This window comes from Ptychodera flava, chromosome 10 (assembly GCF_041260155.1).
Source record: "Ptychodera flava strain L36383 chromosome 10, AS_Pfla_20210202, whole genome shotgun sequence".
Lineage (NCBI taxonomy): Eukaryota > Metazoa > Hemichordata > Enteropneusta > Ptychoderidae > Ptychodera > Ptychodera flava.
The window spans coordinates 3,642,882-3,658,168 of NC_091937.1; the positions used below are offsets into that span (position 1 = coordinate 3,642,882).

At 38.0% G+C, this 15,287-nt stretch overlaps 1 protein-coding gene across 1 annotated transcript; it reads right to left on the reverse strand.

Moving 5' to 3' along the window:
* Window positions 1–315: 315 nt before the first annotated feature.
* On the reverse strand, window positions 316–11,660 carry LOC139141783 (uncharacterized). The gene is made up of 4 exons (XM_070711437.1): window positions 11,262–11,660; window positions 6,444–6,742; window positions 5,431–5,620; window positions 316–2,438 (listed from the first exon to the last, which is right to left on the reverse strand). The coding sequence occupies exons 1-4, from the start codon at window positions 11,295–11,297 to the stop codon at window positions 2,286–2,288; spliced, it is 678 nt and encodes a 225-aa protein (XP_070567538.1). The 5' UTR covers window positions 11,298–11,660; the 3' UTR covers window positions 316–2,285.
* Between the last annotated feature and the right edge of the window lie 3,627 nt (window positions 11,661–15,287).

The window sequence follows — 15,287 nt, forward strand, 5'->3', positions numbered from 1 at the left end:
CCCCCCCTCCAAAAAGTCCCAAACTAAACAGCGATTGGACGATAACAATGGTGATGACGACCGAGACGAAACAAATGAAACCCGCCTTCATGTAAAAACCTTTTCGTGTCGTGTTTGGCATTATGGATAATTGATATATTTACCTAGACATATCATGAAAATAAACGGGTGACGACGATAACGACGATGACATGGATGACGTAATCATAGAGTACAACAAGTAAATCACAAAACTTCTACAAACATCACTGGAAGGCTACAAATCATGCTACGATCATAAAACACAAATACAAATAAATTTTCGGCTTATATTTATTTTAATATTTCATAAATTTTCGATTTTGACGTACAAAACAAAGGCGTTACCAGAATTTTATATTCCAAGAATAAAACACGTTTGATCTAAAAAAAGATTAAAAGAAACAAAATGACCTGCAAGTGGCAGATATACTGGCGAAGTCTGTCCGGATCAACAAGCTAATATACAACCATAGTTTTGTTTATGGTGCGATAAAAATGAACATTCCAAACCACCATCGACTATTGCGTCCCGGAGACATTTTCAGGAGAGGTGTTACGTCCTCGTCATCTGAAGTCGTACGATATGACTAAATAGATGCCAATTAAAAATTATACAAAATCATAATTACCTAATTTTAAATATTTAAACTTTACAATTCCGACCTGTTGAAATGTAAGACACATTTCGACGAAGTGTCCGCCAAAAACTTTCATCTTTTAGTACTTTCAAAACGACAGCACGTTGACAGCAATTGCCCCACATTAAATGGTCCTCGTGTTCATTTCATATTCTACTCGGTCTAAATTCAGTGAATATCAGAAAATTAAATGAAACGGGCGGGGTGGATAAGACGTTTCGAAAATACCTAACACTTTACGTCTATCGTTGAATTTGTATCAGATATGGCGCCTCTGTCAGCTTTGAATGAAATTAATTGACGGGAAAATTGACATTTCACATCATAGGATAGTGAACTATGTCCCATTATTGTGCATCGGTGTCTCATGGTGAATCTTTCTGTGCTGCAATATCAGAACGCTAGAGATCATGTACGCAATAATGTAAGATGCCTCTTTGATGGGTGAAAGGTCACCCCCACTTTTTATCTGGGATACTTTCTCAGAGAAATGATGCCACTTTGCTGTCCATTAATTAAAATATGTCGTCATTTCATGCTGAATGACCACTTATACTCAGATTCGTACAACTTGGCGTGGATGAAGACAAGGCTCAATTCGTGTACCAACAAAACAAAAGCACGAAAATCACAAACACACACAAATATACATTGGTCAGCGAACATCAGGCAGTTGAATAAACAAATACCTACTTCTACAGAAACTGTTGGTAACAGGTTACTTTTGTCATATTGATATACAGAGTTCTACTCTTGATAAAGGTTCTGAACTCCGTCATTTTTGAAAAAAAAAGTTGCGTCTGTTTAGAGTTGTGAAGTTTGTACTAGAAGTATTCTGTTTACAGTTATTTATACAATAATCATCATTTCCAAGTGGAATGGGTTGTACTAACTCATGCACTGCAGCGTCAGCTAGAAATGAAACGCGATGCCCAAATGTCTACTAATTTCTGAACGTTCAAACTGTAAAAAGCTATGTCAAGCACTGTCTTCAGTGCATACTACTCCCTTTGAAAGTATTTTATATGCTTCGATCAATTCGAGTGCATATTACAATAATTTGCATAGCCATCATCTCAGGGTTGTATACACGTATACAAAATTTGATCGACGCCTTCGACATTCATTACGTAAACCGCGCCAGCTTCATATTCGAGAAACAAATAACTGAAGTGGTTAAATAATGTATCGTTGTTGTTATAACATACGTTCTAATATTTTGGAACTAAAACTGTGTTGAAACAAGGCATGCCTTGCGCGTGTAGTTGTGATTGTCCAGTCTTCCAATGCGTGTATAACACCGACGAAAGTTATATATGGTATCTGCAATCTGTGAAATACGACTACTTAACTATGGTGGGAAGATTATTAGGTCATCATCATTCATGTTAGGGATGGTTACAACCATCAATGTTCACAACAAAACAAAACAGCTGACACGAGACACAACTGAACGAAAATGGCTCATTGAATCGTTTGCACAATCAATAAGAAATTTCAACGACCCTCAAAAAATCTCTATTCTTCTAATAAATATCGACATTAAATTTGTTCTTCAAGATGGGCGCGAAAAAAATATATATAGTAATTTAAATTGATGCTGCTGTTTTTTCGAAATACTGCCACCTAGCGTCGTCGTTTGACGGGAATTCCGAGATGATCAGCCCAGCCATTGATAATTTCTGATTCTGGGTACTTGGTGATGTTAAACACTTCTGTTTCAAATGCTGTCTCCATGTATTTATTTAACTCTTCGAGTTCCTCCGGAATTTCAAAATCCTGAAAAAAGAAGACAGAAATGAATCAGTGTTTCTTCGTGAACGGATCTGCCCTGAAAAAGAAACAAAGTTGAAGGACTAAATTTTCTTTTTTTATTTTGGTATACACAGATGGATGTTAACGATATTTTATATTATCCGAAGGTAAACAAAACCATGATTTTCAAACTATTTAGTCGAGTCCGTTCAACACAGGGAGGAAAATAATTTTGAACGTTTTCTAAGACAAAATTTGAAGATTTTCCATGGTAACACGTCAAAGTATGCTGATTACTATTGAGTCAATAAAATTATCGCAGACGTTTCATGAACGAAGTAACCCTTTGAGTTCCAGGTGCTGAATTACTGCTGACCCTATGAACTTCCTTATACTCTCGAATAATCCCTTAAAGCACGATAGCGGGCGTCCTTGTCCATTTTCGTAATTCACGAACTATCGCTTGGCCTTACTGTCTATATTTTCTATTGCTATGTGGGCCGATACTGAAAAATTTAAAGATATTTGTTATTATGTTCTATTAAATATATATTTAATATTTTCTTCTGTCCGAAGACCGTTAAAATACAAAATTTTACCATTGCAAACACACTGCACTGTGGACAGTATGCTTCATTATTACTCTTTATATTTTTCAAATTTCTCAAAAGTGTTAGGTGCCCTTCAGCTGAATGTTGCAATATTACAAATTACTCATAAAATAAGTGCATAACTTGAAAAGAAAAGCAGACGAGGTAACTTTTGCGATGTAAATCGACATTATTTCACCATCTAATTATTCCAAATTAGTTCAAATCGTGTTTTTAATTGAATTCAAGTCCGGTCTGCAATTCATTTGTAACACATAACAATACACACCACACACGTGTAGGTTGTGTGGACGAATTCAAAATTCAAAGGATTTCAACATGATTTTGGAACTAGAACAAGGAACTATAATACTCAAAGAACTGATACAATCAGAATTAACGTTAGAAATGACAATCTATTAGCAATGTGTATGCTTTGTCTATTCATACAGTGACCTGTCAGTATTGTGACAATGCGACAAATTCAAATTTTCACTGCCATTATATCAGTAAAACTACCATGCTTTTCGTTTTTGTTACATAACACCTCTCTTTGTTACATAACACCTCTCGACAGTAAACGTTTGAGCAGAGCTGTTAGTGAATATACCGGTATAAAGTGCAGTTTCACATATTGTATTTGTGTTATTATTATGTCCAAAATTTCAACGAATCTGTTAATTATACCGACCATATTTACGAGGTTTCTTGTTGTAACGGAAATTCATATCAAGATTTCTCTATAAATGTTTTTGTAGCTGAAATCACCTTTACTGCATTTGAGTAGATGTCTCTCAGTGAGTATCATACGAACCACGTTCACAAAAATACCTTAAAGAAAATTGTGCCGCTACAGACTTTTACGAAAGCGGTTTTGATCGCATTTTCAGAAATTTTGACATTCCTTTACGATGTAGGACAGTCAGGTTTAGCTCTATCCCCTACAAATGTCTCGTATGTATCGCAGTTAACGCTACTCCGGTGGACGAGGAAAATTTCGGCCGGACCTGTGTCACATTGACAACAAACAGGTTAGAGGAGAATGTCTACGCGAACGGCAACTTTAAAAATAATGCCACCTCATCATTCTTCTAAGGAGAACTATAACAATAGGTTGAAATAAATCACAATAACATTGTAGGTTGTGGTAAATCATGATCGGCTGGCTAACCTCCGATTTGTAGATATTAGGGGGAAACCCATCGGCAGAATATGTATACAATGGAATTATTGTAAGCCTCTTGAAATTATATTTCATTCTTTCTCGAATATCAAATCTAGCGCTCCAAAATATGGAAGTTACATTTTACATCTAAGGGGTCAAAGTTCTGCTTATCAGATGAACTCTGTAAGTTTTGTTGACAAAATACTGCATGAGTTAGCTTTTAAAAACTAAATCATGAAATGATTTGATTAACGATCGCATGTCAAAACCATATGTGGTGAATCATTACATCTTTTTTAAAAGCAGTAAATTTTCTTTTTATACAGGAATTTAAATGGAATCAGGAAATTAATACATCAGGTTGATAAGACCGTTGTTATGAACTTTGTGGAAAAGATCAAGCGCGATACCAGCTGTGTACTTCAATTTTGAAAATCTATGTAAATTCTATAACTAACAAGCTTGGTAAAGACAATGTCAGTATGGCTTACAAGATGAATTTTGTTTATTATATTTATACGGTCGAGTAAACATGTTGAGAAGGACTAGAGAATCAGTTGCACTTGATGATGTTGTGCAGTCACTCAAATTCATGAGCGATGCGTGTCATTGTCTTCCACACAGATATTATGACAATTAAATTCATACATTATATTTTTATTCTGAAAATATGTCTGACTGTCAGTGTTGCAGTGAAGGCAATAAAGGAAGATATTGACATCACTCCCTTCTTTATCCGCTCATATCACATTACTGGGACTGACCCTATACGTCATGCACTCGGTTACATATATTTCATAATAATAGAGCCATGCCTGGTTCACAGACTTCCTTTCACAATATCAACTTACACGGACTAGGTAATTCGTTATTTTTACTTTGTAAAAGTACGAACTGTCTACTGCATACTGACAGAGACACTATGTGTTTACCTCAGAGGACTAGTTTTGCGATATGCTGGAATGCCACACGTGCCCCGGAAGTATGTCATATATATTTCTGAAGCATCATTGATCTTAAAATCAAATATTGATGACATTAATAGGTTACCCATTTCTAGGTACGAATATTATACGTCGAATAAAAAATTGGACATTGACTATTTCTTGCTAAAAACACCATGATTGTGATGAGGGGCGTTTTAACTAGACCATTGTGCACTTTGTACTTCAGACAAACTGCCATTAAAATCATTGTTCAATTGTCACAAGGCACTATGCCTGAACTTGCTATTGTTTACATGTACTGTTATATACTTTACCTTAAAATGTTTTGCGGCGACTTTAAGATGATATAATTTGGGTAAGAGATTGCAGTCTGGTAATTTAAGTGTGTCCCCATCCAGAAATATTCCAGGTGACTTGGCTAAGAAACTATTCAACTTCCTAAGTTCTCCAAGCAAGGCATTCTTCAGTCCCTCCTCTGCTGATGCGTCTCTGTTCTTCAAAACTCTGAAAAAAAGAGGAAAAATCATTTCCGTATTTTGAATATAAAGCCGTGAAGACATCATCTTTGATCAGGCGTGGCAATTAGGCGACTTCACGCATGCGTGTCCGACAGGTATCCCAGAGTTGCAATTAAAGATTCATTATGTAGTCTGCAATGCCTGTAATATAATTAAATCAGGTCTCAGCTGGACATTTTAACAAGACTACAGCAATATAACCTCGGATAAATTGTAGACTCTATTTTGGTAGATCTATTTGTTATAAAAAAACATGCGCGCCCAGATAAATATAATGCAATCAATGAGATCACAGATGGCGATTTGACCTTATTATTCTTACACGTACGTGCTGACTGGCACATTTTTGTGTGCATTACCAGTATGGCTTTACTGTAATGTTAATTCTTGAAGTCTTCAAATTTAGAATTTGAATTCGTAGAGAACACAGGGGAAATCTCAGAAGTATCATGTCACATTCCTGCATGCCTTGTGTTACGTCTTACATCAGATGAAATATATACTGGGGGAACAGTTGCCCACTTTCCTTTTTTTACAAGCAAAACGGGCGAAATGGTTTCTTTCCTTTCCTTAACAAAGTTGTTTTCATGATACTGTCAAGCAACGTTTTACCGATGAATTTTCTGTTTAAGCAGGATATTTTTTTAGAAATTTCACCGACCTTCGGAAAGATTGGAAGAATCCCGATACGATTCTCCACAGACATATTCGAAAAGGAAGTTTTTTAGACTGTCGAAGAAATGCAAGATATAATCAATAGTGAAAATGACACAGTATACTGATCTCAAGAAATCATTTACAAGACTTACGCTGCAAATTTATGGAATAATCTGTCTCCAGCGTTGTCCGCCAAGGCATTGTCTGCTCTTAACTTGGGTTCAGGAAACGTCGTCTCTAAGTACTCTGCAATGGCCGTAGAATCGTCCATTCGACCGCCATCGTGAGTCAGAACAGGAACTTTACCAGCGGGACTGATGTCTAAGAAGTCACGTGGTTTTATTTTCATGTTGACTGGAATTAGTTTATACTGGAGTCCCTTGAGGTATAAAATCATTTGTATGCGATGTGAAAACGGACAGTCGCCAAGCCCCTTGCCGTCTGTGCTAGCCTGAAACAACAAACCAAGAACTGATGAAAATTTCACTGTTCTAAATACATTTCACATGGACGAAAGGCAAAGTGGGATTTAGTAACATTTTTCGTTCGACTATTTTACGACAGGTGTCTCTCGAACAGGTGTTGATGCTGATGGTGAACTATGTGTGACCTTTGACTCTGTAATGGCGAAATAGCATTTATGGACGTGATACTATCGAAGTAAATGTGGCATGCAAGTATTTAGGTATTAAAAGTTTGAGGAATTTGAGATTAGCGCTCGCGCTGCCGTATCAAGGTGATGGTTCAATTTTTGGATGGCTAGATAATCCAATCCACGTAGAGAATCGAGAATGACTCACAAGTTACCTTTCCGTAAAATTAAAGCCATACGATTTGCGATATGACGTGACACTTGAGCTAAAATTAGTTTTTTAATCATTTTAATATAATTTGGTGCGCTAATAATCGGTCATGCGTAGTGAATAATTGAGCTTATTTATACACAACTAGGTTGAAAGAGTTCACAACAGTTCCGATGGGGTGATGTCATGGCTATGTTACGGCCTGACTGGTTCCTGTTGCTTTCTTGTTTGTTGTCCGTGGTATGTTTCCTGTCATCGTACTGTGAGGTTCAGACAAAACCTCACTGTCTACGGTGTTTTGCTTTTCCCATTGTAGGAGTTATTTTTATTTCTTCAGGGTACAATCAATTGTCATTGCATCATGCATGTTGTCGAGGCAGTCGTACTCGTAACGAAGACACCAGATATATTCAGACAAATCGTAGACTCGGGGCAAGCTAACAAAGTCGTTCGTACAAAAAGCTTTAGAAAGTGATTTCTTGCTGGGAGGGCAATTTTCCATATCAGCGGGTTGGGAGCGATAGGGCTAGTATTTTTTCCGTACCAATGGGCAGGCAGGTTTTTCGTCATTAATGAACGGCAATGTTACATTCTACTGCTCAGTGGATGGACAAACTTCAGAAGGCAATGGGCAGACAGGGTGTATGATTGGTTGATCGAAAGTTTTCCAATAAGCAGGGGGAAAGTTTGTAGCGAACAGATAGCAGTGGAAACTTCCTATTAATTGGGAGAGGGAAAGCGGGAGATTTCCTAGCCGAGAGAGGGCGGCGGGAGAGCAAAAAATTCAAGTGTAGCAAGCAAAAAAGTTAGGGAGAGCTGTTATTTCCCTATCCGAATTGCATAGTTATTGAACACGTTATGCTACATTTACATGTAAAAGCACTTTTTGTGACAATTCTGAAAGCTCTGGCTGGCTGCCCCGAGTAGACAAAGCTTTCATTGCTTGGATGACCTACTTTCACTGCAGTGTGACTGTATGAAGTATACCCCATCACTTCAAGTGCACAGAAAATTGGAATCCACGATATATATGTGAACTAAGATGGAAATCGACAACTTTAGACCCACTAATGGTCTGTAATTACAACATCACGTCAGGATATACGTTTGTGAATGTTCATTTCCTGTGGAATTTGACATTCGATCGGAACTGTTTGCTACATCTGTCTCTGAGGGTTCCTCCATCGGAGTGGATCGTGCTCCGACATACGATGCACGTTATCAGCAGAACACAAACTTGACATTCTTGACAGGGTTTGATTTTATTGATGTCCTCGGATTGGCAGTTACAGAGTCGAAATAAATTATCTGGAAATTTGATCAGCTAATTAAGGAGTGTGTGCATCAATTCATGTGATACGCAAAAAAGTCTGAACACGAAGATATATTTCTGCACACAGATTTGCTGTTGAGGGTTAAGAACGGCAGACATCGTGCAAAAGCCTAGCGACTTGCCGCCAGCCAGACATGTAGCACTGGACCCTGGGATAAAATGATCTATGATCATCTCCGACCCCAGCCTACATGATTTACGCAAGACACGTAAGCTTACAGCAGGTAAAACACAAATATCACATGTACCATCGCGTTGTCTGGGAAACCAAACCAATATTTTGACTTCTCCCGTTAGTACAGAGGTTTGACCAACAATTTCTAGCTATGTCGGCCTTTCAGTTGATTATCATAATTGCTTTACATTGCGAAAAGAAACTGTGGTACCCAAGATTTCAAAGATGTAAGAAACAAGATCAAATCACGGATCGTGGTCGAATCCAAATGCTAACGTAATGAGAACTTAAGAACAGTAATAAATACTCCAGATGGGATATGAGGCGTCAAACTACACGTTGACAATTCAAAGAGCAAAGTCGTTATCATGGGTCACTGCCTTCATCAATGTGTAATTATTTGAGAGCTACAGGTCTTCATCGTAGTTTCAAAACTTGTAAGGCGTGGTCGACAAAGGAAACCTTCAACCTTGTGTAAAGATCGAACAGATAAGAAAAACAAAGACATAATTAATTTCTGATAGCTATCAGCGAGACGCTCATCAGTAAACGCCTGCTACGACAAACTATAAGCTTACACCTCCGTTTACGGAACAGCAGTGATTGTGTATTTGGAACTTCAGCAGTTATTGTACAGTTTTCTCGAGTTCCTGGTTATTCACCAAAAAAACTCTAACATGAAGAATGGCCTTGTTCCATTAAGTGTAGGATACGCTATCCGCTAAAGTGCCATACAAGCTTCTTTGATTTTTGCTGAAGTATAACACCCCGTAAAATCCTCCTTCACTATTACACTTACAGTCAGCTGGTGGGGGTTATCAAAGTCTACACATTGCTTTCTGAGTTCAAAAATATAAGCTTAATGTCGCGAGTCCCGCTATTTAAAATGAGTGGAAGTGACGTTCCATTGTTTTGCTAATTTCCGATTTTTGTCATTGAGAGAGACACAGACTTTCGTGCCATGGAAGGAGATATCAACATTGACGGGGTCTAAAGCTGGTGTGCCTTCCTCAATTTGCTCAATGAAGAGAAACGAGATCTCCGCACCCTCGGACACTCCTTTATCGGATATTCGCATTTTTGGTTGAAAACGCGAAGTTCTCTGACCCCATACGTTTGTTCAAAATTACCGCAACTGACCGTAAAGTACCGGACAAAGGGGAAATGCGGTCAAGGTAAAACCACTGAATTCAGTCTCAGGCATGCGCAAGTCCGAGTGACCTTTTGACCCCAACATATTTGTACCTGAGGGGCGTCTTTCAAAGCGAAGCCGCTGTTGTATCAAAAACTGAACGAAAATGTGAAAATGCCAATTTTCTCAATAGCCAACGTTTTCATATTTTAAACCTCATTATTCTCATACGGCGACGAAGTGGCACAATAGCCGTAGAGAAACTAGGCCACAGCTATATATAGTATTCATTCGAAACAATCTAAATTGTTCGGTGTAACGAGCGATACAGTAGCTGCATTAACGTTACATCTGCAATCATGTAACCGCAATCTTTAATGTATATCCTCAAATTCCTTAAACATTATCACACTTGATTCTAATTTTAACCCATGAGTGAACATACAGTTGTAGCTTTTCAATCTTAGTCCGAATTCTTATGCCGTACTGACGACCTAAGCATGTGAATCCACATCATACACCTCATTATGAATTTTCAAAATGGCGACATATGTAGGCCTAGACAGCTATATAAATGTTAGTATCATTTGCCTGAACGAACGTTGTACGGCGCGAAGCGGTAGTCGCAAACGACTGCTTAAAACAAACCAAACATTTAACATACATACATATATATCCGTGGATAACGTCCTGGGAAATTTATGCATCGTTTTCATCGCATAAATTGATCAAATCCACAACATATTATTACAATTAATCACAGGAGAATAACCTGTCAAAAAGAGATTTTTTGCAAAATGTGTCGGTTTCACAGTGATCACTGAGGGTGACAAGTCTAGGTTTGACGAATTCAGCTGATTGATAGCACACCGCACTCACATACAGTGATAAGACACCGATTGCTGTGTTTTTCTTTCTGCGTAATACAGAAGCTCTTCATACGGTGATGTTGAATGATATCAGGGAAAGCATGGTCTGGATTTACGGCTTTCCGAAATGCAAACAGAAAGTGGGACCATCACGTCGCAATCGTTTTGAAAGCTAGCGACATAAACCCAATGGGTAGATTGTTTGGAGTTCCATCTGACTGAGTCGACAACCCAAAGACGTTTAAGTATGCAGGTATTCAAGGTAGAGTGGCGAATTTTATGTCAGGTACTTCTATAAAAGGCGCTGCTAGCCGTGCCATTCAAAACACATCGGTGAATAGGGCACCTATTTAATGGGTGCGGCCAGTCCGATTGAATAAATACAGAACGGTCGAGTCATCTAGCGTGGTTGCCGGTATGTATTCGCACACACTGGTCAGATTTTAGAATATTCTGGTGCGCTGGTCAATTCGAAAAAGTGAGATCGATTTCGTCTATGAGGCTGAACGACCTTCACAACACCGCACCAATAGGCGAGCGAACGCAATAACTTATCGAACACAGGAGAAGAGCAGAGGGGAGTCACCGAAATTCGACGAAAAGCAAAACACTGACGTTATATCTCGAAAAACTGACAATATGGACACGTTGCACATACCTTAACGAACAGCTCTATGTCCATTTGGTCCGACATATTGTATTGCTAAAGTAATCTATAGTTCTCACTGTGGTGGTCGGTAGCGTGTACAACGTCCGTTGGTGTAATGTGTCAATGCAACCAAACGCATCACTTGAGTCGAAGGGACACAGCAGCCTCGTTTTCGACCCCTCCTTATGAATAATTCCTTTCACTTATTTCAAAATGGCGGAGAGGTTTGAATTACGTGTCCGTCATACGAGTTGTGAATGTTGGTTTTGTTTGACTCTTCCGTTTCCCCTTTTCTATGAGTATTAGCATATACATTTGTCGTCAGTTATGCAAATGACGAATTTAGTTGAATAGTTTGAAGAACTGACATTCCATAAATTATTTTGCCGCAGCCTGTCTGTATCGGCCAACCAGTTCAGCTCACAAGTCAATGATTAAAATTAAATAAACAAAGAAAAATCTGTGATTTGCAGTTTAAACCTCACAAATTAAAGGCGGAATTGCATCAGGAATCCCTGGAATTTGAACCGTTTTTGGTTTAAATCGGATGTGAAACCCGAAAGTTTGAGTGAGTCGAGACGAAAATAACTGTTTACATAATTCAATGATGGTCTTCCCGACACATGCGACAATTCGTTTTCGGATTGAAAACAACCTTCAAATAAATGTCTGGTGTCATTCCGCTAGTCATGTTTACCATAAATTTCTTGTTTATAGAAGAACGTGTAATACACGAGTCTACACGTGGCAGATGTAGCATCCATGCCTATGCTACACCAGACACTGTGAAAGGATTCCCCTCTACGGTAGCAGTTGTTGTGGTGCTCCCAATGCTAAAAACGGTTTATTATGCACGGCCTCTTGAGTCATCGGACCAACCTATTTCAGACCTTCATTGAACCATATTGTGATTACAAACCATCGGTAAAAACGATACTGTCAGTGCAACTAAGATGCAATAAATTTATATATCGATGTAAAGGAGGTTTAAAATGTCGCCTACAGTTGCAGACTCACTATTGACGCATTGCTGGAACTTTGTTTAAGAAATCTGTACTTGATTACTATCATTACTAGCACTTGTACCTTAAGCCGAACGTAACGTTAGGAAACCTCCAGGACGAGTGAAGACGGTAAATGTGAACAAGGTGATTTCAAAACAGCAATCGTCAACGCTCTGCTTCTTTGTTTAAACTGACGGTTATTAAGGTTTTCAAGTAATTTTATCGAAGTTTTTCATCGTAAATTATTGCAATTTGACTATGAGGTTGTACTGCTACGTGCTCAAGTCATCCTTCACTGTTAAAATCTTACCGAATCACTTCTATTCTGAAAGAATTCAAATCGTTGTTTAGTCGCTACGATAGTTGGAGACAGAGGCATTCAGGATGAAAAAGTTGAATTCTAGAAAAATGACAAAAATTAGAGATAATAATGACACAGATGTAAATCTACTTCAAACTATTGTAACAAGCGAGAATAATAATGAATTTAAAGGTGAATTAAAGATTCGATTGAACTTCAGTTTCGGGAATAAAGTCGTTTTGTTACAATATCTTTCACGGTAACAGTTGAAACTCATTTAGTTTCGTTTGATGTTGAATGAACTTTGATGTTGAAATATGTAAATGATGTCTGTTTATTCCGTCCCGGGGTAAATATTAATTTTAGCGAACAAAAAATTACTTTTGATTTATGGAAATGGGTTGTCTCTCAACACTTGCATTTAAATTTATGAGCTACGAGTATCTATTGTATTGAGAGTACGGTATTATTCCACTAGCGCATACCATCCATGGATAACTTTACTGAAATTTGTGTGGCTGTGGATAGTTCTGTATATAAAGCTAGTTGTACGTACTTTTTGAGAACTCATTCGATGTTTTGAAATCCCAAGGACGACATAAATTAGAAGACTAAAGGTATGTCAAGTAGCGTCAGCTTGAATGTGTGGACAGAAATACATGCGCACAGACGTCCTGAACAAAATATAACTTGCCTACGTGACGTCAGAGAAGAATATTTATGGTGTAATCATATGTTTGTATGTTTGCCATTGAAATTTAATCAGAAGTCTTCGACGAATCTAAAACGAATGCAGATGATACTCACAAAAGACTGCCAGACATTAGCCGATACTATTGAATTTATCCCCAGTTTGGTTTGTGAGAGTCCCAGACGTCAAACACTCATTATTTGCCAGACTTCTCCATAAAATCGAAACTGTTCTTCTTTGCCCAGAAGAGCGGAAACACGAGAAAAGAACGTTAATTTTAATGATGACTGGATACAGTCAGATAACAGCTTATCGTGCATGTAAATCTCTGAAACCTAAGTGTAGAAGGACATTTGCGTGTGGGTCGATATACGGCGGCCGCCGTGGTATGCATCAGAAAAAGGGGTTTCTAAGGCATACAACGGCGACCGCCGTGTATCGAACCACACGCAACCGTGTGTAGAGGATATTGCTTACGGACTAGGGCACAATCACTATACGACGTAGAGGGCGTTTGTGTATAGGACAGGTACGTCGATCGCGGGAGGGGTCATTTCCAGGTAACCGTATCGTATTGTCCGTCTATACAGGTTGAAGGGCTTGTTGCAAGCAAGCAAAACGACACTTTCTCAGAACACTTCTTCTTGCCGAACTGGTCACATTTGAAGTCGGTTTCACTGTTCGGCAGCATCTTGAGACATGCTTCAAGTGCGTCCATTTGGTAACTTCAGAAATACACGATAGACATATATCTTTACGGAAGTTAATTTATTGACGGCTGAATCTCTTGTATTTCAATATAACTTGCGCTTAACTTACTCAGAGCTGATATTTAATATAATTGTACACAGATAATACAACTTGAGTATTTTTGAAAGTAATGGAAAGAGTCAAATATTTAAACAGTGGAAGGAAGGTTCGGACGAAAAATAAAAAAAAATGTCCGATTGACTCTGAGGGCGGGTACATTGGATCAATTTGGCTAAGAATGATTGCACTATCCAAACCTAGTATATCAGTGAGTCCCTGGACTTTGCAGGAACACACAGTGGAGCGGATAATATTTTAGAAGTTCTTTAAAACTGTAAATGACATCTATCAAGATCGTTCTGCGATCGCTGAGTACAGATATCAGGTACAAGGAAATTCGAAAACGTATTCTGTGAATGGGAACAGATTATTTGACATTGGATCGAGGCCGACAAGTTTCAATCCAATCGAACCTTCAATAAAACGATCACTTGCATCAGTCCAAAACTTAACTCAACGCTGATTACTACCGGTAATTTTCGCACTCAAGTTCCTTGTCAAGCACCTGATCGTAAGCGTATGGATGTCAATGTCAGGGTTGTCCGAGAGAATAATTCATTTTTGCAAGAAATTACTGAGAAGATAACTTTTGCAGACTTGACACCTATATAATAAATTATCAGTTCATTTTGATTTGATTTGATTTGATTCATTTTGTACGCATTGAAGTTACAAGAAAAAGACACAACATTAAATTAGTGCATGGATTACATAGAAAAGCTGGAAGACTCATTTTTTTCTGTGGTCCAAAGTGACAATTAAGGGAATGACAGGTAAGTAACAACCCAAAAACGCAACATGCAGTCACGATACGGAATATGGAACAAACAGCTGAAAGTCGGAAATCTCCATAAATTTTCTTAAATGTTGAATAGGAAAACTTTCTTATTGTTCTATGTAGGGTAGTCATTGTTTATCGTTTGGCCGAGCGAGATGGATAGAAAATTGTTATCTTTACTAGAGCAAAGGCTGCTTAAAATGTTTTGGCTGTAGAGTAGAAATTTTGAGCAACTTAAAGACAAATGGAAAGAAATTCCAGACGTGTACCTATCAGTCGAAAACATAAATTTCACGTCAGTCATTTTACTAGTTTTAATAACATTTACTATGTTATGCTCATAGCCTTGGTTTCGTTCTTTGTCGCCTGTGTATAATATATACAGTAATTAAAAAATAATTGAGTGCTATTTGTAAATTGGAGTTTATCGGAATTAAAACAGTTTGCATAT

What these genes read in the sequence shown, in the direction of transcription:
- LOC139141783 (XM_070711437.1), bottom strand. Translation starts at nt 11,297, where the DNA reads ATGTCGGACCAAATGGACATAGAGCTGTTCGTTAAG. An exon ending in ACATAGAGCTGTTCGTTAAG is followed by an intron (nt 6,743 to 11,261) that starts GTATGTGCAACG and finishes TTGTTGTTTCAG; the next exon opens with GCTAGCACAGACGGCAAGGG. An exon ending in TTATTCCATAAATTTGCAGC is followed by an intron (nt 5,621 to 6,443) that starts GTAAGTCTTGTA and finishes TCTTTTTTTCAG; the next exon opens with AGTTTTGAAGAACAGAGACG.